Raw genomic sequence first — 27,130 nt, 5'->3', positions numbered from 1 at the left:
GAAGAGAAAGGGGGGGGGGGGAAAAAGGAATTAACGAACATTTTTTCCTTTCTCTTCCTCACGTTTTCTTTCTATTTATTTTTGCCATATAGTCGTTCCGATGATGTCTATCAATTGCAACGAGGTAAATACAAATTTACCCCAGCTTGATATACTGAAACAGCTGTAAACATACTCTCTTCTTAATTAAGGAATGACTTTATAACACCAACGATCCACTTCTCACTGTTTATTGCTCCATTTCTTATCGTCTTTATATTTATTAAGCCACGGTTTACCTTTTAAATTATCGACTACCGTATACCTTATAACAAAGACCATACATACTGAGGTAATACCAGAAGTGCCTATGGATACATCTATCCCTTAGATGGTTACATTACCTCTCTCTCTATATATATTTATATATATAGAGCGTTTATAATTATGAACAAGTCACAGTTATAACTAAGAGGGTTTCAAAACCCTTATGTTAGAAATAGCAGCCAAAACCGCTATAAAGCCATTTTTTTCACTCATATTATATCTCTTCACAATAAAAACTGTCTTTAGACGACATGACAAATAGAATCTACAACTTAAAAATAACTGAATAGTTCCTTATTGCAATTTCGACGATAGGGACCTCTTAAGGGACCCATTCATCTCGTCAGGGGAAATATTCCTATAAACAGAAATCAAAACAAGACTTTAATTTGGGACTAGCATGAATCCTGACAGGCAAGAGAAATGTTTCAACCTCTATCTACACATTCAAGTTTTGAATTTAAATGCCATGCACAGCGTTTATGTGAAAAGACTGGTGAACTGGAGCCACGGCAAAATCACCAGATATGAGTTGGGGAAAATTAAATAATTAGAAAGTAATGTAATAAAACATTATGGAAGATATATTATAAATAATTAAGATTATTTATGAATATATCAATGGCCAAACATGTTATCATAAAATACATAGAAGAACGTTTATAATTATGAACAAGTCACAATTTTAACTAAGAGGGTTTCAAAACCCTTACATGTTATAAATAGCAGCCAAAACCGCTATAAAGCCATTTTATCACTCATATTATATCTCTTCACAATAAAAACTGTCTGCTGGTGACATAACAAATAGAATCCACAACTTAAAAATAACTGGTTAATTCCCTATTGCAATTTCATTAGGGACCTCTTGGTTATAATTGTGACTTATTCATAATTATAAACGTTCTTCTTCTATGTATTTTATGATAACATATTTGGCCATTGATATATTCATAAATAATCTTAATTATTTATAAAATATCCTCCGTAATGTTTTATTACATTACTTTCTAATTATTTAATTTTCCCCAACTCATATCTGGTGATTTTGCCGTGGCTCCAGTTTACCGGTCTTTTCACATAAACGCTGTGAATGGCATTTAAATTCAAAACTTGAATGTGTAGACAGAGGTTGAAGCATTTCTCTTGCCAGTCGGGATTCATGCTAGCCCCAAGGTAAAGTCCTGTTTTGATTTTCTATTTATAGGAATATTTCCCCTGACGAGACGAATGGGCCCCTTAAGAGGTCCCTAACGTCAAAATTGCAATAGGGAATTAACCAATTACTTTTAAGTTGTGGATTCTATTTGTCATGTCGCTCGCTGACAGTTTTATTGCGAAGAAATATAATATGAATGATAAAATGGCTTTATAGCGGTTTTGGCTGCTATTTATAACATGTAAGGGTTTTGAAACCCTCGTAGTTATAATTGTGACTTGTTCATTATAAACGTTCTTCTATGTATTTTATGATAACATGTTTGGCCATTCATATATTCATAAATAATCTTGATTATTTATAAAATATCCCCTGTAATGTTTTATTTACATTACTTTCTAATTATGTGTGTGTGTATAATATAAATGTAAGATCCAAGGATTGAGGTGTGGTAAGAAAGTCAGCTTTAAGCAATCCATATTAAAAAAAAAATCAGGGACAGTAGTGGTTTATTGAGACGGAAGGTTGTGGATTTTTTTCATATTGAAGAACGATAAGCTGAAAAAAGTTCTTTTTATAATATACGGTAGGCGACCAAGGTTGCCGGGTGTGCGAATAAAAATACAAGAGTTACAGAATGGAGTAAGTAAGATCCGGGCTACGTATGTTTCATAGTGGGCGGAACCTTAGAGGTGTTAAAAATCCAGGCGAGGTGTATACCGCCGGCTATTCTTCAGGCCAAGGATATCTTGATTAAATTAAAGGTTATATTGTCGCAAGGAATGAGTTTCATATACTCAGTTTTGTTGGTAAGTGGGATATCCTTGAGCGACAAGTTTAATTTAATTTTCTCCATTTCCATGTCTATCACACAGCGTTCACTAGGGATAATATAAATGTAAGATCCAGGGATTGAGGTGTAGGAAGAAAGTTAGCTTCAGACAGTATATATAAAAAACAACGTTCAGGGACTATAATAGTTTATTGGTTTATTTATCAGGGACAATAGTGGTTTATCCACAACCTTCCGCAACTCTTATGGACACACACACACACATATATATCAGTAGCGGCTCCACCACTCGGGCTGTTCGGACTAAGCCCAAGTGTAAATTTAGTAAAGTGAACGTGTATTTGCAAGCTGATTTAATTTCTGCCAACATTGACTTCAAGTATGGAATTGCAGCCAATAACTTGGGTTCCTTTTATTGAGCCTGGTTGCAGTTCATTTATTTTCATTCAGCATCTGGCAGTCGTCTTAGAGATGCCATGTGTCAAAAAATATCAGTCATAGCAGACGTTCTCTCGATATCGCTCACACGCACCTGACTCGGGCTCAGAAGTTACAGGCTGAATTGTTACCTATAATTGTTAAAATTAAAAGTAATTCAAATTCGATGTTTTCTTGAAACAATAAATTTCTATAGAGATTAGGATTTAAATGCCAATGTATGAAAAGTTTCTGTTCTATAATATTCTTAAAGGAACGAAAAATTATTCAGCAACTTGGGCTAATATGAGCGAGCCTGGAAGGTGTAAAAGACTAACTGGCATCTCGTCAAGAGCACAAGTGACAGATCGTTGATGTTTGCTGTGCACTCTGCTGTCGTTATTTGGTAGCTGTTATTCTGTGTGTCTGTGTGTAAAGATCAGTTGTGTTTTGCAGGGTTGCTTTATTTTTACCCTTAACTTAGATGTGGAGAGAAGACATATTAAAACTATATTTCTGTTTAATTATTAAATTATCAGTGCACATATAAGTCTGTAGTGTGCATTACGTCTCTTATCTTTTATGCATGTGTCTTATGCGAAATCTGTGATGAGCCCGAATGACGCTAATAACCTGGAGTTGCTTCTGATGTATACGTACACACATGTATATGGAGGGAGAGAGAGATACAAAGTTTGATCCAAAAGTAATGGAAAAGAGAGCATAGCTTTTTTATTAACTGACAAAGGTTAATTCAAATTGCACAAACTATCTCAATGTACTGTTTGCTCTTCATAGTACAGCCACATCCCAGAAAACGAAGGAAATTGACATTTTTAGGAAAGAACACCATTTTCTCCCAAATTTGTTTATTTAATTTTTTTTTTTGCCAAAACTTTCGGATACGGAGGTTCCGGAAAATTGCCAAAAATCGGCATTGTGAAATCCCCCACCCCAATTCTTCAATTTTGACTTTTTTCCCCAACACTAACCCTAACCTTAAAACCCTAACCGTAACTACAGAAATGTTTTGAACTTTTGTCTGAATCATAATGTCCGTATTTTTCTGCGTATTTAGTAAAAAAAAAAAAAAATTTTTTTTTAAAATTTTACAAAAAAGTTTTGGAAATTTTTTTCAGAATCATAATTTCCGTATTTTCCCGCATATTTTGAAAAAAAAAATTCTGAAAAAAGTAAAAAAATTAAGATATATATATAAAGATTATAAAGATATCCTCATGATTGGAAAAATGTGCCTTCGTTGGCTTTAAATTCTTTCAGCAGATCAGAGCACACTTCTACTCTTCCCTTCTTCAAATCAAGTGTCAATCCACTTTGCATACACTTTCTGATACCCAAAGTCTTTCACCATCTTCTGTAATGCATTATGACCATAATTCACTTGTGCAGCAACGAGGCTATAATCTAACTCTCGACACAAACCAATTCATTCTCTTGGTGGTGATTTGTATCAGTGGTCATAATTGATGGTTTCCTACTTCGTGGTGTCTTCAATGCTAGTTTCTCCTGTCCACAAGATTAGAACCCCGTATTTATTGTGTGTGTGTGTTTGTGTATGAATGTGTGTGTGTGTGTAAGACACGTAGCTTAGTGGTTACAATATTCGGTTTATGATCGGAAGGTTGTGAGTTCGATAGCCGGCTGCGCGTTGCGTCCTTGAGCAAAATACTTAGTTTCATGTTGCTCTAGTTCACTAATTTGGCAAAAATGAGGAGCACCTGTATTCCAAAGGCCTAGTCTTGTATTCTGTGTCAAGCTGAGGACTACGTTAAGGGGTTTTAACGCGTGTCTGTGGAGTGCTCAGCCACTTACACGTTAATTCCACAGAATACCAGTTATATATATCTACACAACCCCCCCCCCCCCCAAAAAAAAACTGCGGAATATTTCTTTATCGACTCGACGTAACAACAAATTTGATACTTTCTGTGAGTATCGATATCGGTCCCACTAACAAGTGTCAAGCTGTATTGATTATCATTAATTCACGTCCAGTTTCTTTTAATCTAAGATTGTCAGGTTTTATTTCTTTCTTGTTATCCATAGTTGCAACGCCAAATGAATAGCAACTGTAACCATCATTGCTACAAGCTGGAGGATTTGTCCTTTACTCTCACAGCATTTTTTCATGTATCGATAAAACATTCCGTTTCTTCCCTCTGCACTTCGCCAGTCATCGATCTGCTATCCTTCTTAAATTCAATTGAAGCTAGGTAAGGCCAAGCTGCAAATGACACATAATGTTACAGTAAAATTAAAATCTAAAATTATAGTCTGAAATCTAAGAGAGATAACTCTTACAAGATTAAACAATTCCTTAAAACGGTGAGTTGTTACATTCTGTCTTACTTTTCTGTTAAGCTAGCAACTGTTTATTGATACTCGAATACATTGAAGCAAAAGTAAATGTATTTAAACATATATCGTAAGTATAAATTTCATTTACATTCTATGTATAACCCTAAGAATGGTCGAATAAGGCAAATTTCGGTTGAAACTGTTTTCTTATGTGTTTTCTACTGGCTTTATTTTCTGCACCGCTTATATAGCTCTAACTTTTCTGGTGTTAAACTTGTATATTCTATGTACCTGAACTTTGAGTTTGGTTAATACCTATTTTCTAATGTTGTATTTGTTTGTTTTTTTTATCACTATCGTTAGTTCATAACCGCATGTTATATATCTTCTCGAGTTTAGAAATAACAAATGTGTAAACATTTCCTCCACCATGTAATACTTATAATCTATAATTTCGAAAATGTATTCTTATCTAATTAAATTTCTCACTTGCAGCAGGAAATTTTGAGCTATTTTAAAATATAAAAGGAATGGTGTGGATTTTTTGAAGATAGTCAACAAACACCAATGCCTTTTGCATCCCCAAATAACTGATACCACCGCCTTCCCTGCAGATGGAATTTGAGCTATTTTAGAACATCGAAGGGAATGCGTATTAATCTACTCTGACCTTAGTCGTGATGTCTAAAACAAACTCATGATCACCCTAATGATTTAACATACTATTGTGAATAGTTATAAATAATGTGTTTGTACAATATATACGTGTTTTTGTGTGTGTGAGTAATTTATTTATATTGTAAGAGCACTATTTCCCTTTGGCGGAACTGTTATCCATCTATGCATGTTTTGGTTAGTGTAGCCACTCTGAGCGAGAGGTCCTTTGTTACTAGCAGAGGTAGGAGCTCTCTGAAATTTGCCCAGCCTATTCTTATTCTAGCAGCTACGCCCTCAGAGCATCCTCCCCCATAACTGACTTGGTCACCTAGTTAACGGATGTGATGGAATCCGTTTTCTGTACATCTTCGGTGTTTATTGCACCTATGCATCTTCCACACACAAAAACTATCTTCCCAATTAGCCTTCCTTTGATATTGCTGCACCTCTTAAGTGTCCATAGCTTACGCTGGGTACATCTTATAGAGTTTCTACCTACACCTTTTCTACAGATCGAGCAGGGCCATCTACTTGAAGGAATTTGTGATTTGTCTGCCTTCCTACTTACTAAGACTTTGGTTTTTGCTAGGTTAGCTTTTTAGTAGAAAGTGGGTTATACATCTTTAGATTGTATACCTGACTTTCTACTATAAAATTGAAGAAATAGACGGAACGCTGAACTCCAGACTAAACAACTCAAACAACATTTATTTACTTGGTAAAACATACATATCTTTAGTTATACATCTTTAGAGGTGAGAATAACGAGCTGTCGAGTATAAGACCGAAAGATGTAGAGACAGCTTTAAACACACGTCCTTGCTCAATCGCTGGCCAGCGAGAAAGAGAATGAATTGAGCGGGAAACGCTTGCTTGTTTAATTCTACGCATGCGTAAGACTACGCATGCGCAGGCGTTACTACAGAGCTCCCTCGCCAGAGCGGAAACGCACGATAAATAAAATCTGTTAGAACGCCTGAGGCAGGATGGCCACTGAAAAACCACCCACAAGATGTGGTACAAACACACACAAAGAAAATTCAAAGAAATTAAATGTACACTTGTGAAATACATGCATGCATCGTATAAATGAAATGACAATGACAAAACAACCGTGATGACAACTGTCCAGGAATACTGGAATGACGCGATGTAAAAGTCTGAGAGTTTGTTTTCCCTGAAAGGAAAGAAAATGTATGAGTGCACAAGTGTGTGTGTGAGAAAAAACACAGAACATGCAATGTATAAATGAAATGACAATGACAAAACAACCGTGATGACAACTGTCCAGGAATACTGGAATCACGCGATGTAAAAGTCTGAGAGTTTGTTTTCCTTGAAAGGAAAGAAAATGTATGAGTGCACAAGTGTGTGTGTGAGAAAAAAACACAGAACAAGTGAAAGTGTCTGTAGTATAGACTGCGAAAAATCCCAAAACACCGAGATAGAGTACATTGATGAAGACGTTGGCGCAGGAACTGCTATAGCTGTGTTCTGTATGTGTGGTGGTAATGATTCAGTTGAAACTTGGCGACGTCGGGGGGAAAGCTTGTAATTGATAGTAGTAATTGTTGTCATCACGGTGGTAATCTTGGTTGGCGCACAACGCTGGTGGTGAAAAGGCTGTTTGGTGAGGTACGCTTTTACAGAACGATCGACAGACACAATTTCTGTATGACCATTAACGAAAACCTCGAAGAAAAATTTTCTTAACCCAAGATGAAAGAACGCCCGTATGAAATGAATGACAAGAGTTATTGTGTGACATAAAAGATGTATGTGTAATGTGAGAGTGTGAAATGCGACATATAAAAACATAAAAAGCAGGCCGTAAATCCTGTCTGTTTTTCGTGAGTGGAAAGAAATCCACTCTAACAGAGACGAGAATAAAAACCGCGCTTGTTGAGTTGTGTTGACTATGTTTGGAGATGTTGGTAATGTGTAGTTCAGTCTCCATGGCCGTATTTGTTCTTTAGTCGAGGTTCACCAGTTATAAGTTGGTAATCCGTAGTTCATGCTGCGTTTTTTCTTCGTCGGGGGTCACCACTTTAGTAGAAAGTGGGTTATACATCTTTAGATTGTATACCTGACTTTCTACTAAAAAATTAAAGAAATAGACGGAACGCTGAACTCCAGACTAAACAACTCAAACAACATTTATTTACTTGGTAAAACATACATATCTTTAGTTATACATCTTTAGAGGTGAGAATAACGAGCTGTCGAGTATAAGACCGAAAGATGTAGAGACAGCTTTAAACACACGTCCTTGCTCAATCGCTGGCCAGCGAGAAAGAGAATGAATTGAGCGGGAAACGCTTGCTTGTTTAATTCTACGCATGCGTAAGACTACGCATGCGCAGGTGTTACTACAGCTTAAATGCCCTTCGATTCTAGACCTTGCTTCCACACCTGAAACTTTTCTAGTTCTGGTAGTGACTCAGCTATGAGAAGCAAGGTCATCAGCATAGAGGAGCTCCCAGGGGCAACTTGTCTTGAATTCCTCTGTTATTGCCTATAGCATGTTCGGCTGTGAACTTTTGGCTATGTACGTGGCAGTTAGACACTTTCAGCACTCACTTGAAGGTTACCACTTTATGATCTGTACCAATCACCACTTACTTTTGCATTTCGTTCAAAGCCCAACAGATACTCACCTTGCGAAATTCGTCACCTAAATTTTGTTTCACAGTTTACCAATGATATTCACTTATATCAACCTCCATCTTCTTTTTGCAGATCATCCTCCCTTAGAGTCGATTGATCTTGCTTCACCTGAATTTGTGACTTGTAAATTTAAGTACCTGCCTGTACCTACTTCTGATGCACAAATATTATGTGACATCTCGACAGATACACCATGTCCTCTTGTTCCAGAGACTCACCATCAAATTGTTTTTCACACTCTGCATAGTCTCTCGCATCCTGGAACTTCAGCCACAGTGAAACTCATTTCAGCTAGATTCTTTTGGCTGAATATGAGATGAGATATCACTGCTTGGTCACGTTCTTGTCTTTTCTGCCAGAAAGCTAAAGTGCATAAGCACATTCGTGCACTTCTCGGTACATTCAACATCTTGGATGCTCATTTGAGCCACATCCAATTCAATGTAGTTGGACCCTGGCCAGTTAGTCAATGTTTTATGTATCTCCTTATGTGCATCGACTGTTTTACATGTTGGCCAGAAGCCATCCCTTTGTGTGATATTGCAGCAGAATCAGTAGCACGAGCCCTGGTATTGGGTTGGATATTGCGTTATGGTGTTCCTACCATGATCATCACTAACTATGGTAGGCAGTTCAAATCCTAGCTCTTCCATGAGCTTTCGAAAATTCTAGGTGTGTAGCACATTCAGACTACTAGTTACCATCCAGCTTCACATGGTATGGTGGAATGCTTCCACTGCCAATTTAAGGCTACAAGGCATGCTTACCCTGACCAACATCAATGGAGTGAGTATCTACCCATTGTTCTTCTGGGATGCCATTCAGCAGACAAGAAGGATCTTGGATATTCTCCAGCGGTAACACATAACTGGATGTTAACACTACTAATGTTCAGCACCAACATTTTGTCCTGCAGAAGCAATTGAGTATCAAGTTCAGAAGCTGCTTAATAACCAACAAATTCTTCAGATAGAACATTGTCAAAAATAGCGTAGAACAAGTGAAATCTGTTTCATCCGCAGTTAATGCAAAAGAACCATACTTAGGCAAATAGTATTTTATCTTTGATTACTGATGCTGTGATAGAAGGAAACTCTTTCTGAATATCATGAAATAATATTTGTATTTCAGGGCCTCTCTACATTCCTTTTCTTGATGACAGGATTTTGTGTCAATGTCAGACCCATTCTTTCTTGCATATTGTCTTGCCTTTACCAATCATGTTTGTGTCATCTTTTTTGGAGCGGGGTGGGGTGGGGGGCTGCTGTGTTGTTAAGAGACAGGTAGTATTTTATTTTTACAATGCTTTGCATGAGCCTTGTTAGCTAGCATAAGTGTATTCTATTCCGAAGTTTTTGCTAGTCCTTCTGTACAGAAGCAACTGTGATATGGAAATGGAACCTCTGTTGGGTAATCAAAGTATCCTTTTGCCCTGTTGCATACTTTCAACTGAGAAAGCCTGCTTTGGTGAACACCTGCTTTTTTGTTTTTTTATTGATCTGGAAAATGTTTACAGTGAATATATTTTAGTTTCTGATGTGCAGTATTTTACATGTGGATGTTATAAAACTCTGGATTGAATCTCTAATAATTTGAGTCATCTAATGTTTATTTGAAATTTTCTGAGCATTGTTGGGAGGAAGGTGGTCATTTTTTGCTTGTGGCTAATATCTGCAGAGTGAAGACTCTAAATCTGCTGAATTGCAATTGTTTTAGAAACATCACCTTTCACACTGGACTTCAAATGAAAGGTTTTCCAATTCCTAATCATAGTGCAGCCTAGTTATTTGTCTTTTGGTGTTTTGTCACTGCATGATCAACCTTATCTCTACTAACATCTTCTAAACCTTTTCAAGTAGTATCTGCTGAGCCTATAACCATAGCAAAATATTCCAAATTTGCAGAAGCTGACACTTGGAGGACTTTGGTATTTTAAGAATGTTCAGCATTTCCATAGTACAGCAAGTTTCTTTCTAATGATTTGTCAAATATCCATTATATATTACATTGGTAGTAAAGAGTTAACAGGTTCTTTATACATAGATGTTTTTTTGTTTAAAAAGTGACAAAAGGTCTACTAACACAGCAGCTGGCCTCTTCAAATTTAGAGTAAATTTTTGTTCAAACTGGAAAGAGTACATAGAATTTAAAAAGAAAAAAAATAATGTACATGCAAGAAATAACATGCATTCAGTATCACAGTTGATAACAATAGCTATTGATTTTCCTGCTAAGCGATATATTGTTAGAATAGTTGTTTCTTATCTATGGCTATAATATTGAACAGATGTTTCAATTGTGGCAGTTCCATCTTTATTTATAAATTGTTTTCAAACATAATATATTTAGAGCAATGCTAGTTAATTTTTTTTTTATATGTACAAGGGGGTGCTGAAAAGTTCCTGGATTTAGGTAAGAGAAAGTACAAGAGGATCATTTATATTCAACATATTCCCTCTCAGATTCACGCTCTTATTGCAGCAGTCCTTTAGTTTTTCTAAGCCCTGTAAAAGAACTTGGAAGGTTGGGCATCCAACCAGGCTTTTCACGATACCCTTAAAGCCAGGAGCTTTACAGCACCCCCTCATATTTTTTAAGGTTAAGGTGTGATTTATAGGAGATTTGGGAGCTCTTTTTAAACAGATTGAGTGATTGCACATAGGTTCCCTTTTTGTCTTGTAGAAAGGTTAGTTTATTTACTGAGTCCTTAATCCTTTAGCTTTCACATTATTCTGTCAAAAGTAATGCATATTTATTCACATGTTTTGAATTAATCTTGCATTATCTTGTTGCTTGGAGATTTTTGTGAGGTAACTATTAAGTTTTAGAATGATATTGTAGGGTTGGTGTGAGAAACTGAATCTGGCCAGTTTGAACATAAAGCAGGTAGAATATTTGGGCCTGATATGACCTGTTTAAACACTAAATGATTAAAATACATTTGTTGCATTTTCAGCTGTAAATCACTAATAATAAATGAGAATAATTATTTCATGATAGATTGGCAAGCTTTTGTTCACTAACAAACACCATACCAACATGATGTATGCTACCCGTGTCTCTTCTATTGATGGCATAATTGTTCTTGCTTCTCTAAACTTGCAAGCTGTCTACTACTACTACATTCACATTTTTCTCCTCAAACAACAACCACTTTTATTTCACCAGTCTACAAAGTTTATGGATGTAGCCTCTTTTAGTCAGATAAAAATGCAAAAGTAAAATCCAAACCTGAAAACATTTTGGGACTTCATGTGCCAAGTTGATAAGAGAAAGTTCTTTTTTTGATTAGTACATTCTTTGTAACTACTCAGAATATGGAACATTTTGATCGGAAGTTTCACTGTTGTATCAGTAAGTAGTTTTTCAACTAAAAGCTTCTTCACTTATCTGTGTTGGTGACTTGTTTGGTATATGGTGAGAAGGAGACGTGACAGATCGCTTGGAGAAGTGAAATTCTTTAATTTTGACTAGAACAGTTTGGCAAATTTTATTTTAAATTTTTATATATTTTTTATTTAGGAAAAAAAGGGCAGATACAGAAATATTGGATTCAGATTTTGGCACAAGGCCAGTAACTTTAGGGCAGTGGGGTAGGTCGATTACATCAACCTTAGTATTCAACGGGTACTTATTTTATTGACCCTGAAAGGATGAAAGGTAAAGTCAACCTTGGCGGAATTTGAGCTCAGAATGTAAAGACGGACGAAATGCTGTTAAGCATTTTGCTTGACATGCTAACAGTTCTGCTAGCTCACCGCCTTAAGATACATAAATATTAATTAGGATCAATATGGATGGTTTCAGGGTAAATACACCAATTTCTCCTTTTGGGCTCTACACCTAAACCATCCCAATTTGCTTCTCTGTTTTTAAATAATTTATAAAATTTATGTTCCTTTGGTAATTTGCAATTTTATCTTGCTTTTTCAGACTGGTTATCAATCAGTGTATATGTGTGTGTGTGTAGGGAACATGTTTCAAATAGGCTCTGCAGTTCCTACAGCTAGATCTTGGGCTAAAAGATATTACTTTGAAAAACAAAAGTCAGTAATTTATTTACACATATGTACAACAAAAAAGCTTTTTGATTAAGATGTATTTTTTGCAATTTACATAGTTCTGCACTCAATCTTACTGAATGCCATTTAGGTTAAGTGTCTTTTACCATAAACTTAAGTTGACTTGAATGTTATGAGTGAAATTATATACACAGAAGCTCATCAGATACACTGTATCTGTTTTTAGATAGGAGACAATGTTTGGTTTAGCATCATAACCTGGGTTCTTTTTAGTTGATCCCCTTCTGTTGTAACCAGTCTCACCAACTTTCTTGTCTGAAGATAACTGATACATTACTTCCTAATCTACAAACCCATAAATTGTTTCTTCTCGGCTAGTTTTGATGATTACAAGTAAGTTCATTGCCATCAATTCACCATGAGGAAAGTTTGCCAAGAAAATAGATCTATAGTATATCACAGTTAATAGTTAAAAACTATTTTATTGAAAAAAAACCCCCCAAAAACAGTAAATTGATGACAGTGAACTTCCCCTGTGGTGAATTGATGACAGCGAACTTTCCCTGCAGTGAATTGATGATGATGAACTTGCCGGACATGAGTTTTGATGACCCTTCTAAAAGACTTGGGTATTGTCTTCCATCCTCTGATAAAACCATAGAACCACTTTTTCCTTTCACTTACAAGCTCTCACCAACCACTTTAATTTGTCTGTATGTTTGTCTTTCTTTTTCATTTTCTATTTCTAATCTTATATTAAAGCTATTTTTATTTCTATTCTTATAGGAAAATAAATGTGATCAACTGCAAAGTTTGGAATGTATTGATCTTTAATGTCTGATGCAATGGATTGTACATGGAAAGTTTTTATACCTCACAGCTTGCCTTATCATGAGGATGGCTATTTAGTTGGCCACATCTGGAGCCAAGAACAACTAATTTATATTGTTGGGGTTATACGTTTAGAAGACTTCAATGATAAAGGTTTTTTTAAAATATTATTTTGATCATGTCTTATTTTGATTGCTTTTAAATACATTTTTTATTTAAAAAAATGCTAAGCATGTTGCCTCTAGATTTGTTGTAATAATTATAACATGAATTGTGAATTAACATAGGTTAAAACATATTACCATAAGGTAACCTAATTTACTATTTTTTTGTGCATTTCTTTGTTCTTGTTAGGTAAAGGTTTAAAAGTAAAATCATGTTTTGAAATGTGGTTACAACTTTGTAGTTAATTTGGCCAGTTAAGATATTCATGCACACATGCAAAGTGAAATAGAACTATCAATGTTCAAGTCATAAATATAATAGGTGAAAAACAGTTCATGATTTTCTTTTTATTTTAGTGGATAGGGTGTAGTTTATTGAACTAACTCCAGTGTTTGACTGGAAGTTATTCTATTGACTCCAGCACCATGTTCACTCTCCTGTAAAATGCCAGTAGTCATGTAGCTCCCCTTCAGTAAGAAACCTACTTTTTCCGGCCTTTTTCTCTCATCCTTTACTCTTCCTTTCCACTCTTTATTCTCCAAGCATGAAGTTTCCCCTCCTCATCGCAGTTCACAGTCTTGCAATTGGCGTGATGATCCCATTAGTGCTGGTGCATGAAAAAGCATCTGGTACACACTATAAAGTGGTTGGCATTAGGAAGGGCATCCAGGTAAAGAAACCATGTGAGACAGTCACTGGAACGCATGTAAGACAGACACTTCTTTTCTGCTTCTCCCTTGGCTATATATACCTGTCTCCTAGCCTCCCTTCTGGCCATCTGATACAGTTTTCTGCTACCCCCCCCACCACACTTTTCCAGGTTTTCCAGGCCTGTTTCTTTGCTCTAATGGCCCTGTCTACAGTATTATTCCACCACCATATTACCTTAGGTCTGGAAGGGACTTTGCACTAGCCACAGATTTGGTCTGTGGCACTCAGTAAGCTGTCACACAGGAATTTCGAGTTGCTCTCTATGTTACAAGTCTTCATTTCCTCCTCCCTCTCATCAAATTTCTCAACGAGGATGTCCCTAAATCTCTGACCATGTGAAGGGTTCTTAAGCTTCCAAATCCTTCTTTTCTGGATTGGTCTGTTTCTTGGCATCCTTCTGGCGTTGAATCTAAAGTCACTAATAACTAGTCTATGCTGAGGGGTACATTCTTCACCACGGAGGGCCTTTGTATTTAAGAGCAACCATGCATCCCGCTGTCTGGTGAAAATGTAAATTTTATTTTTATATAAGTAAAGAGTTCATTTACATCTTGTACTTTTTAGCTTGTTGCTAAAATGTTTTTTTTTGTTTTGTTTTCTCTAGATAATTGGAGTTTTTGCTGTAATGTTGCTGACAAACAAGAAAGTTTACCAACATTAAAAGTTGTTGGTGTTTGGAATTCTCATGAAAATTCAAAAGTTGACCAAGAGAAATTTTACCACCTTTTTCAAACAGGATGGTTAGAATTGAAGATGTTAGACCGCAGATCACTAAGTGCCCGAGTCTACACAAATTCTTCCAGAAATGGGTTCTTTTGTTGCACATGTATCCTTTTTGATCCAAATGATCTTCAAAAGTCATATTTTATTCAAGAGAACATCACTGCACATAAAAATGTTAGTGAATATTGTCAATCAGATGCTATTCCTTCTGCAGTTGTGAAGATTGTACAAGACGTCTGCCAAAATGCTGAGGATATTGCTCATTTGGAAGAAAATCATAGAATGACAAGTTATTTCCACAAGTCTCCTTGTTTAAAAAGTTCTTGCCTGGACATTATTCTTACATTATTTATATCACCAATCAAATTCATTAGTTCCTTGTTTGTATTTAAGTAAGTAATTTTCTTTTTTGTTTTTGATTCAAATGTATTGAGTTAGATTGATATAATACAGGTAAAAATGAAATAAGACCTTTCCATATATAATTCAATATAAAACCTTTCCATGTATATCCTCATCATCATCATCATTTAATGTCTGTTGTCTATGCTGGCATGGGTTGGACGGTTTGACTGGGCTAGGATGCTGGAAGGCTGCACCAGACTCCAGTCTGATTTGGCATGGTTTTCTATAGCTGGATGTCCCTTCCTAACGCCAACCATTCTGAGAGTATAATGGGTGCTTTTACATGCTACCAGCATGTGCTTTTGCATGCCCCCAGGGTGCGTTTATGTGCCACCGGCAAAGGGTCAAATCATGCATGCATGCATACATGTAATAAGGCATCTGAAGAACAATCACTGAATATATTAATCAAAATATAGTTTAGAAGGAGGCACAAAAAGATAGATTTAACAGTTGAGAATAAACCATGCTACTCTATTTAAATAACTGATCTACAAAAAATATAGTCCTGTAACTTCTATTTTGCCCTTTTTTTTATGTTTATAGGACTGCCAATAAATATATTGATAAAGTTTTGTTTACTTCTGCATTTGCACGAGTTATGAAAATGAAACATTCTCAGATTGAATTGCAGACAAAGAAAGATGCAAAGTCACCTCTGAAAAAACTCTGGTTTGTTGATATTTGTCTTTCTACTTCAATGATATGAATTTTGTAAAATTGAATGCTGTAATGATTGAATATTTTTTTAAAAATCCTCTTGTTGAATTCTGTATCTAGTGCATTTGGAGGTTTATCAAACCTTTATGATGTTTTGTAATTTCTAGTGAATAATGATATCACCACCAACAACAATTATAAGAGTTGACCTCCAGCATTAAGTCTCCAACTTTATACAATTGTAACACTTTATACTTCTCTTATGTATCTAGTCATTCAGAAATGAGGAACAAAGACTGAGCAGTGTTGAATACCACTACTTTACATTACTTTTGTATTACATTGTAACAGTGCATGTATTCAGCTATGTTTATATCTGCCTGGTGAAAGTAGTTGAATTTACTGTTTTACTAGTATAATCTATGAAATAATAATTTTGTTAGTAAAAAAAAAAAAAAGATTACTGTATTTAATAGCATAAAAAATGCACAGGCATGTTAGATGCAACCAATTTCAACAGTGCATAGCCAGGAAAAAAGTTATTAAAACATGTAATATAAGCCCTACTTAGCATAAAAATACTTGGTGTCATTTTTTTCAAACATCTTTTGGGGGGAAAAAGTGTATCTTATAAGCTGTCAAATATGGTAAGTCTAGTCTTAAGCCTTATCCTTTAGTTCAAATATTTTCACATTTTATCTGTTCTGTGTTGATAAATTAAAGTACCAGTATTGTATACCAGGATAGTTAGTAGATTCATTTGACAATGCTCTTCTTTACAAATTGATAAACTTTCTCAAGTGACAAAAAAAATAATTTTATTAACTGTAGATTATTTTTATAAATATGAAATATATAGTAGTTATTTCTAATTTTAGTACAAGGCCGTAAATTTGTATGGATGTAGTAACAGAAATAGTTAACATTTTTTTTTTTTCTAATTTTCAGTTACTTGGACCTTGGATATCGTCAGATTATGGATTCATTATTAGGAATTTTATGTCTATTTTTACTGTCTTGGCTGACATCACCCCAAGATATTGCCTCTCTTATCCTATACTGGACAAAGGTATCTTAGAACTTTTCTCTTAAAAACTTATCTATGTAAGAAAATGAAAATTCTGTCTTGTAACTCTTGTAATTTATTTCTATGACTATTGTTGCTTTCAGTCCTAATTATTATTATTATTATTATTATTATTATTATTATTATTATTACTAAAAAATGTATTTTTAAGGCAGTGAGCTGGCAGAATTTTAGCATATCAGATGGAATATTTAGTTGTATTTCTTCTCGCACTTTATGTTCTGAGTTCAAATCTTGCTGAGGTTGACTTTGCTTTTCATCTTTTTGGGGTCAGTGAAATAAGTTACAGTTGAAGACTAGAGTTGATGTAATTGACTCACCCCATTCCCTAAAATTACTGGCATTGTGCTAAATATTTGAAAGTATTATTAAATGTTATTTAAACTTGTAATGAACTGCTGGAAAAGGATTTGCCTGGGGCTAAACAACAATAATCCTAATTATTGCTTTGACTAGATTTAAAGCCCTATATTTTTAGGGGAGGAGAAAGGAAACTTGAAATGTTTATGAGTTTCCCGTAACTTTCTAAGCAAAATGAAATCATTTCAATAAGTATAAAAATCTCATTGTGGATTTGGCTCACATGAAACTTAACTCTTGTATGACAGTGCTCACCACAATGATCTTTCTAAATATTGAAATTTTGCCAAAGCAAACATTGGAGCTTGGTGCAATCTTGTGGCTTGCCAGCTCCTGTCAAACCATCCAGACCAAATTATGCTGATGAATTGATCATAAAATGTGTATTACTTGAACTAAACATTAAATTATACACACTTGGAAATCAATTATTTATTAATATTTCAAATTATTTTCTAGTGAGCACTGTAGTGCAAGAGTTAAGTTTCTGGTGAGCTTACATTCACAATGTGGTTTTGATACTTGCAAAGTTACTTTGCTTTACACACTCAGCTAAAGAAAACATATGTCACAAGTTCCCTTTCTCACCCTCTAAGACTATAGGGTTTTAAATCTTGTCAAACCAATAATTAGGGTTATTGTTGAGCCTGTTCCAGCAAACTCCTGATCAAAGATCAGTCAAGCTATGATCATCAAATCTTTAATTCTGATACAGTGTATCTATGACAATATTATCTAGTATGTCACCCTTTAAGATGGTAGTGTTGTTTAAGAAATATTGCTGATATTTCTTGTAAATTAAATAACCACCTTAAGACCTTCTAATTGGCTCAAATAATGAACAAGCTGCATTACTATATCAGAATTCTAAGTTCAAATGTTCCTTCTAATTTGTTGCCATGAAGGAATGCAGAAATCTACATTGCATGCAAATTTTCTTTCTTTACAAAGTACATGCACATTTGTGCAAATAAGCATCACTCAAATTCCTTCCATTAAACAAATTTGGTTTCATCTTAAAAAGCTTGTAAGTACTGTAAATATACATTCTTTTCCCTTCCTAGTGCACATGCACAAGTTCACAGCTTAGAGGGGGAACATTACTCACAAGGTAAGTCTAAGACTACAGTAAAGACACTTAGCCAAGTTGTTGCTCATTGTGATTGAACTGGAATCATGTTGCAAAGCAAGCTACTAAACCACAAAGCCATGCATATTTTTTAAATTTTTATTTATTATTACATATTTAATTTTCTGTCTATTTGAATTAAAATGTCTTCTATGAATTTTTTATTTGTAGACCACTGTAATAAGTTTGTCAAGCATCCTGCAATGGTTGATGGGCTCACCTGCTGGTCTCAAGCTTAACGCACAGCTTAATGGGTTCTTGGGATCATTTTTCAAGTACAACATTTATGTATGGACTAGTAAGTAATAAAGTATATTTTTAGTTTCATTTTTGATGGAAGCAAAATATCGTCATTTTAACGTCCAATTTTCCATGCTTGCATGGGTCAAAGTTTACTAAGGCAGTTTTTCTATGGCTGGATGCTCTTCCTGTCACCAACCCTCAACTATTTTCAAGTAAAACAATATTTCTCCATGGCCAGGTATGTTCTCGTAGAAGATTAGAAATGAATGACACTGCTTGTATGATAAATGACAATCATTTACAACCATCATACGATGTGAAGACAAGGAGACTCACCCACTCATTCACACAATGTATATATATATATATATATATTTATATATATATATATAAGCACAGGAGTGGCTGTGTGGCAAGAAGCTTTCTCCCCAACCACATTGTTCTGGATTCAGTCCCACTGTATGGCACCTTCAGCAAGTATCTTCTACTATAGCCCCAGGCTGACCATTGCCTTGTGAGTGGATTTGGTAGACGGAAACTGAAAGAAGCCTGTTGTGTGTGTGTGTGTGTGTGTGTATATATATGTATATATGTATATATATATATATATATATATATATATATATGTGTGTGTGTGTGTGTGTGTTTATGTATTTATGTGTCTGTGTTTGTCCCCACTCACCATCACTTGACACCGATGTTGGTGTGTTTACATCCCTGTAACTTAGTGGTTTGGCAAAAGAGACTTATAGAATAAGTACTAGGCTTACAAAGAATAAATCCTGGGGCCAATTTGTTTCACTAAAGGTTGTGCTTCAGCATGACTGCAGTCAAACGACTGAAACAAGTAAAAGAATAATATATATATATATATATATATATATATATATCATCATCATCATCATCATCGTCGTTTAACGTCTGCTTTCCATGCTAGCATGGGTTGGACGATTTGACTGAGGACTGGTGAAACCGGGTGGCAACACCAGGCTCCAATCTAATTTGGCAGAGTTTCTACAGCTGGATGCCCTTCTTAACGCCAACCACTTATATATATATAATGATGGACTTCTTTCAGTTTCCATCTTCTAAATCCACCCACAAGGCTTTGGTTGGCCTGAGGCTATAATCGTGAGGCTGAACCTGAAAACCATGGTTGGGAAGTAAACTTCTTATCCATACAGTCTTGCCAGTACCTTATTCTGTTCTCATGCCAGGAATTGCAGTCAAGCTGCCTGGTTAGTTATTATTAATATAACATAACATCATAATGATAATACCACCTAAACTGCATAGATTGCACTTGGATGGAGTTATATTTTCCTCAGAGTAACAGTGTTGATTTTTTAACTATTAACTGCTCTCTCTACAAAAAAAAAAAAAAGTGATATTCCTGTTGACCTGCTTGCCCAGACTGTGGCAACTTTTTACCACACAGCTTGGGTGAAAACATTAGTCAAAATAGGTTGAAATAATCAACTTTTCATGATTTCGCAGCTGAATGTTTGTCATTCATCATTTTTTTTCCTGGCCTTCCAAAACCTGTCATCAACCCTCCACTATTTCTAAGCAATATAATACTTCTGCATAACTAGACATGTTTTACAAGGAATATTGAAAATGAACATCATTTGTATGTTTACAACTATCACACAATGTCAGGACAAGGGGACACATAATCCCACATTCACACATACATATGTATATCAATGTTGCACTTTCCCGTATCCTGTAACTAAATATATTACAGTTACGTTTCAGCATAACTATAATATATATACAAACTATGTCATTTTAATCTCAAACAATGCCAGGCATCTCTGCTGGTATATAATAAAAGAAAGACAATGCACACGATTTATATATTTTAAAGGATAGAATATTATGATAGTTAACTGGTTTTGCGTTTCACTAATCATGACATTGAAATTGGTGAAAATATTGCAATTTTGTATTTTCATAAGAAACTTTTAGTCTATGTTGCTTGTATGAAAATTTGTTTGTGTATATATATATATATATATATATATATATATATATATATATATATATACTTGGGTGACCAAGTCAGTAGCAGGGTGGGTGCACTGAAAGTGTAGCTGCTAGAATAAGAAAAGCCTGGGAAAAGTTCAGAGAGCTCTTACCTCTGCTGGTGACAAAGGCCTCTTGCTCAGAGTAAAAGGTAGACTGTATGATGCATGTGTATGAACAGCCATGCTACATGGCAGTGAAACATGGTCCGTGACTGCTGAGGACATGCGTAAGCTTGCAAGGAATGAAGCCGGTATGCTCTGCTGGATGTGTAATGTCAATGTGCATACTTGACAGAGTGTAAGTACCTCGAGAGAAAAGTTGGACCTAAGGAGCATCAGATGTGGTGTGCAAGAGAGACGTTTGCGATGGTATGGGCATGTGGCGAGAATGGATGAGGGTAGCTGTATGAAAAAGTGCCATACTCTAGCGGTTGAGGGAACCTGTGGAAGAGGTAGACCCAGGAAGTCCTGGGATGAGGTGGTGAAGAACGACCTTCAAACATTAGGCCTCACTTAGGCAATGACTAGTGACCGAGACCTTTGGAAATATGCTGTACTTGAGAAGACCCGGCAAGCCAAGTGAAACCATAACCCGTAGCCTATGCCAGGGGTGTAACCAGCCCACTTATGCGTGCCTTTCCTTCATTGGACACTAAACTCTGCTTGCGAAGACCTGTTAAGGCAAGTGAAATCGAAATCGAAATCAAATTCGATGACTGGCATCCATGCTAGTGGAGCACTAAGAGCACCATCCGAGCGTGATCGTTGCCAGAGCAGCTGACTGGCTTCTGTGCTGGTGGCACGTAAAAAGCACCATTTGAGCCTGATCGTTACCAGCACGTGAAAAAATATTCTAGCGAGGTCGTTGCCAGTGCTGCCTGACTGGCTCCTGTGCAGGTGACACGTAAAAAACACCATTTGAGTGTGGCCATTGCCAGTACCGCCTGACTAGCCCTCATGCCGGTGGTACGTAAAAGCACCCACTACACTCTTGGAGTGGTTGGCGTTAGGAAGGGCATCCAGCTGTAGAAACTCAGCTAGATCAGATTGGAGCCTGGTGCAGCCATCTGGTTCGCCAGTCCTCAGTCAAATCATCCAACATTTGAAATAGTTTCTGGTTCATGTTTGAACCATATTTTATCTTTTGTTACATATTTACTTAATTCTAATTATTGGTATATTCTTTTTGCAGCTTATTTGACAGTAATTCTTGAACCAATTCTTGCCACATTTCTTCAGTGCTCTTTGTTTTCGGGGATCTTTGGTTTCTCTTTGCAACTTAGCCTTCTCCAAGATATTGTATCTTTAATGGCGCTTCATATATATTGTTTCTATGTTTTTGCTTCACGGTAAGTCAAATACTCACTTTGATTGAAATTGCTGTTAGCTCTTTAATTTAATTACTTTATAATCAATAGCATTTAATTGGAATATGTTAAAAAAACTAAATTTGGCTTTCTCACTGGACTAAATATTTAATTCCTGAGAAGTGCAAGGTGGTTCATTCTCATCATATTAGCATCCATTTTAACATGCATGCAGGGTTGGATGAAGTTTATTGAGGTAAATTTTCTACTGTAGAATGCCCTTCCTTGTCACTAATCCTCACCTGTTTCTGAGCAAGAACTTTTAATCAAATGAATCAACCTCAGTACTTTTTTTTTTTAGCCTGGTACTTATTCTATTGGTCTCTTGCCAAACTGCTAGGTTATGGGGATGTAAACATACCAACACCATTTGTCAAGTGGTGGTGGGGAACAAACACAGACACACACACATGACAGGCTTCTTACATACACAATACAAATAATATGTGAGTATATGCATATATACGTACATGTATGTACATACCTACATCTACATGTATATATAGATGCATATCTGGGTACAGGACGTCACAAAAAAATATGGACAAAATGAAAACAGAACATAAACAGAGCACAGAAAACAAACAGGCCACATAGAGAATATATCCTTCATTAGCTGCCTGCCTCTATTCTAAACTAAGCGTTTCGATACATACATGTGTATGTTTGTGCAAATGTGCATAAATGTTTATACTTTGCTTGTCACAATTTGAGCAAAATGGTGATGACGTTTATATGTCTTGTTGACATTATGATTGGTTATTCTGCACTTCTGAAGATTCATGGGGAAAAAACAACTTTTACATGTAAAACAGATGAGGGTTGGTGACAAGAATAGTATCTCAGCATAAAAATCTTGCTAGTAAGATATTAAATGAATAAATGAACATTCAAATTTTCAAATTAATATTTTAATGAAATTTCTAATTTAATTTTTTTTGGTTCAGGTTTTATTATTTCCAAGTCTACACTCTTTCATCTCTTTGGCGTCTGTTTTGTGGCAAGAAATGGAATGTTCTCCGTCACAGATTAGATACAGCATCAAATGATATTGATCATCTATTTGTTGGGACCCTGTTTTTCACAGTACTTTTGTTTTTATTGCCAACTACAGTGGTGTATTACAGTCTTTTCACTCTGGTAAGTGAGCACTTATTTTTCTTTTCTATTTCTCATTGAAATCATTCACTCTTGCAAGACAACCATGTGTTTGTATGTGTGCCTTTCTCACAATATAGTGTAGCCATGGCCAGTTGGTTAAAAAGTTTGCTTTGTAATCATCAAGGCTTGTGCTCAATCCTCCTGTGGCAATAAACCTTCACATTATAAGCACATGAACAGGATCCCCTTCATTTTACATGTAAGCTCATTTACACATGCATTATATATATATATATATATCTTTGCTCTGGCAAGAGCCCTTTAACATTTAAACCAGCCATATCAGGCCCAAATATTTCTCTCTATTGCATGTTCAAACTGGCTAGATCTTGCCTCTCACACCTACCCTACAATGTCATTCTATCATTGAAATCTTAAAGCTGTGAGTTAATGCATGATTAATTCGAAACAATGTGAACAAATAAGCATTACATGTGACAGATTAATCTGAAAGCTAAAGAGTGAAGCAAGCAAGCTGACTGCACTTCCAAGGCTTGGTTGGCTTAGGGCTGTTGTCAGACATTTGCCCAAGGGGCTACACAGTGTAATTGAATCTAAAACCATGAAGTTGGGAAGCAAACTTCTTAACCACACAGCCATGCCTAAAATAAAATGTATATCCTTTGTTTTATTAAATCTCTACGTCTGTCTCATAAATTTTTATTCTTCAGCTCCATCTGGTTATTCTTCTATTCCATACTTGTATCACATCAATTACAGAGTGGGTTATAAATGTACCTATTTATTCAATGATGCAGTGGCTCATAAGAGCAAAATCTGTTGCAGGTAGGTTATTTTTATTCACTTCAGCTTTTCTTCAACCCTAGGTAAGCTCTGATCCACTAGCGGTTCAACAAAAGAGACTGACAGAATAAGTACTAGGCTTAAAAAATAAGTCCTGGGGTTGATGTGTTCCACTAAAACCCCTCAAGGCAGTGCTCTAGCATGGTCGCAGTCAAATGATTGAAACAAGTAAAAGAATTAAAGATAAACAGGTTTCTTTCAAATTTCTGTCTACGAAATCCACAAGAGAATCCTGAAACTTAGTCTTTTGTGATATGGCAATGTTAACTATTTGATTTCCAAGTAGTAGTTCTAATTATTTTTTTGTTTTGTTTTTGTTTATACTAGATTCATTTCTAATAGTCTATACCATCCTTTTTGATTGACAGCTTCTTTCTACTGTTGATATTATCTGTCTTGATTAACAACAATTAGTTTCTTCATTGTCTGTGTTTTATGTTGAAAAGATATTTTATTTTATTTTTAAGGCCATGTGATATTCCGTGTGCATTCTTGGGAGAAAGCTCCAGGCAGTACACTGATTTTAGCAATGCAGGTAAGAGATTATCAGAACTATGTATATTATATTCCAATGTGCTTTACTATTCAAAGAAAGATATGTGTTTCAGTTGAGATTTCAATTTAAGTATTTTCTTACTAATAGTGCACAAAATTTATATTGGTCAGTTTAATTAGGAAATTTGCTGAAAGAATTACTAAGGTGTTAGTAACTTCAATAGTAAGAGATGATTTAAAAATCAAAAGGTAATTTTTATATTCCAACAAGTCATTTTAGTTAGCATGGAAAAACAACCATAAAATGAATGAATGATGCTTGTTGATGATACAGGCAGAACTGTGTGGATATAGGGTTTGTTTCGTTAATTGTTCTCGAACTCTATCTCGCTGCATGGCAGCTTGGGCCAGCCAATGCCATGTAGTGCAATTGGTAGATAGAAACTGTGTAGAAGCCATTGTATTTATATATAAACATACATATATCTACATCATTCTGTATATCTTACTTAATTTGGATATATAAGCCAGAAAATTGTGGTATTTGTTTCAAGAAAGCATCTCATCTAGACATAGAGTGTTGAAAAGCACAAGCATATCAGTAGCTGATAAAAAATGTCCAGCAGCAGTGGAAGTGCTAAATCTAGATTTCTGCCTCTTTGAGCATCATTAGCCTGTAAATTGATATAGAAAAAGTGATGAACAAATACAGCAAATTTTTACCCAGCTTGCTGGCTATTTGCTACACCAGTGATTTGTCAGTCAGTTTTTTTATCAGCAGAGGCTAAAATTGTTGAAGCATGTGGTTGATACTTGCTACTGATGATGCTCAAGGAGGAAGAAATCTAGATTTAGCAATTCCATCATCACTGCCAGACTTTGCGTCTGCTTACTGATATACTTCTATGCTGTTTAGCACTATACATCTACAGGAAATTCTTTCTCAAGACAAATACTGCAATTTCTGGCTTTCTACAGTATATCCAAGTTAAGCAAGATGTACAGAATGCTATTTTGAGTTAATACTGCTTTTGTTGCAATTAGCAAATATATATATATAAGCATGCATGTGTGTTTGATCATATTCTTTGTATGAAAAAGCATTGAGTGAAAATGGTGATGTTCATTGACTTTTTCTGCTAATAAATTGTCCTGCAGCTGTGACTACCACAACATTCTTTGTAATTCTATGACCAAGTAAATTTCAAGAAGCAGTATTTGTGGTTGGCAGTCATATTATCCTTAGCTGAGAAAAAAGACGTTCAGAGAATAAATTAGCCTTTCGTTTCATACATTAAATACCCTTCCCTAGAAGCTTGCTTCTTTTATCATGGATTGAAATAACACTCAGTTATATTTTGTAGGTTAATATTTTTCTTTAAAAGACAACAAAGCTTAAGTGTAGAAAAATAATTTGCAACAGACTTGTAAAGTTTGGAAACTAGTTTGTACCAAAGAATATATAATGTTTCAGTTAATTATCAGGAATATGATTAGAGTAAACTTATAAATGAGCTTTTTCCATCTTATTCTATTTTTGATTGATTGTCTCTTAATTTTTTTGATAAAAATAATTCTAAATTTAGATGGAAATTCAAATGTTTGATTATTTTCTAAATTAAGTGAAACTTAAGCAGTAATTATAGAGTAAAAGGCATGTTAATCATTCAAAAATACACAAAGGCTGTTAACTTCACTTAGACAATTATTATTTGGTGACAAATTTTGACTCAATAATACATGCCTAAGTGAAGTTAACAGTCTTTGTGTTTTTGAATTATTTTAGTTTCAACGTTTTCAGTTCAAATCACTTGCCTGACAAGTACACCACTGAAATTAAGCAGTATATTTTAGAAATGAAAAGGTGTTAAACAGTATTCTAAACAAAACTCTGTTTCTAGTGCCAGCATTATCAAATAAAATAAAAAGCTATAAAACAAAATTTTCTTTTTCAGGTTTCTCAATTTACATTCAGCCAAGTCTTTACAATTTTGAATGAGAAGCAAAGAACCATGAATAATGTGCACTCAGTATGGTCTAAGATAATAAAAAAAATTATAAAAGGACATTTTGTATAAACAATAATTAACACTAATATAGAAATAAAAATCTATATGTTTGTTCTTGTTGCTTTCTTTTAACATCTGAAATGATTGAAGTCAAAGATCTATCTCTATATAAACTAATGTGTCTTTTATGTTTTAAGAATGGTAGGGTATGATTTAAGGAAATTTGGCTGCTATTTCTAGTAGGGTGAGTGATCAACCTGTAGAGGCTTCTTTATTAGCTTGACAATTTAGAGATATTTGAAGAATATAGCAAGGAGAGAATAATACTTGGTATAGAGGGCAGATAACTGTTCATAGTTGCAACAGCAAAACAGGAAGAATTGGCTTATTTTTCTACTAATAAATATACTTTCTTATGGAGTTCATTTTATTAAATGCTGTAACATAATTTTGTTAATTCAAGGACCTAAGAAATAACTTCAGTAATCTATAGTAATTCTTTGTTAATTTTCTTTTATAGAATATTTTGGAATCTTGCTGCATACTAAGTGATAACAGCCCTTAACGACAGTAGTTTAAACAAAAACAAAAAACAACAAAGAACAGA

The 27,130-nt window shown here is 35.1% G+C and overlaps 1 protein-coding gene across 5 annotated transcripts; it reads left to right on the top strand.

Moving 5' to 3' along the window:
* The first annotated feature begins 104 nt into the window (after positions 1–104).
* On the top strand, positions 105–26,633 carry LOC106869312 (phosphatidylinositol N-acetylglucosaminyltransferase subunit Q). 5 transcript variants are annotated; one of them, XM_089362454.1, is made up of 11 exons: positions 105–124; positions 13,127–13,324; positions 14,652–15,162; positions 15,722–15,847; positions 16,784–16,904; positions 18,583–18,709; positions 21,880–22,036; positions 23,002–23,194; positions 23,887–24,001; positions 24,487–24,554; positions 26,470–26,633. In XM_089362454.1, the coding sequence occupies exons 2-11, from the start codon at positions 13,174–13,176 to the stop codon at positions 26,590–26,592; spliced, it is 1,692 nt and encodes a 563-aa protein (XP_089218580.1). In that variant the 5' UTR covers positions 105–124; positions 13,127–13,173; the 3' UTR covers positions 26,593–26,633. The 5 variants fall into 5 exon arrangements, with proteins under 5 accessions (XP_089218580.1, XP_089218569.1, XP_089218587.1 ...); XM_089362443.1 differs by lacking the exon at positions 105–124 and adding an exon at positions 1,349–1,482; XM_089362461.1 differs by lacking the exon at positions 105–124 and adding an exon at positions 4,743–5,021.
* Positions 26,634–27,130: the final 497 nt, after the last annotated feature.

Source organism: Octopus bimaculoides, chromosome 1 (genome assembly GCF_046866305.1).
Source record: "Octopus bimaculoides isolate indiv1 chromosome 1, ASM4686630v1, whole genome shotgun sequence".
Classification (NCBI taxonomy): domain Eukaryota; kingdom Metazoa; phylum Mollusca; class Cephalopoda; order Octopoda; family Octopodidae; genus Octopus; species Octopus bimaculoides.
The sequence above is the reverse complement of the archived record's forward strand: the minus strand, read 5'-3'. Positions and strand labels throughout refer to the sequence as shown.

Excerpts from the sequence above, each read along its gene's own strand:
- LOC106869312 (XM_089362454.1), top strand. The coding sequence starts at position 13,174 with ATGTCTGATGCAATGGATTGTACATGGAAAGTTTTTATACCTCACAGC. Across the intron at positions 15,848-16,783 it reads TCACCTCTGAAAAAACTCTG|TTACTTGGACCTTGGATATC; the intron begins GTTTGTTGATAT and ends TCTAATTTTCAG. Across the intron at positions 22,037-23,001 it reads TTCTATGTTTTTGCTTCACG|GTTTTATTATTTCCAAGTCT; the intron begins GTAAGTCAAATA and ends TTTTTGGTTCAG.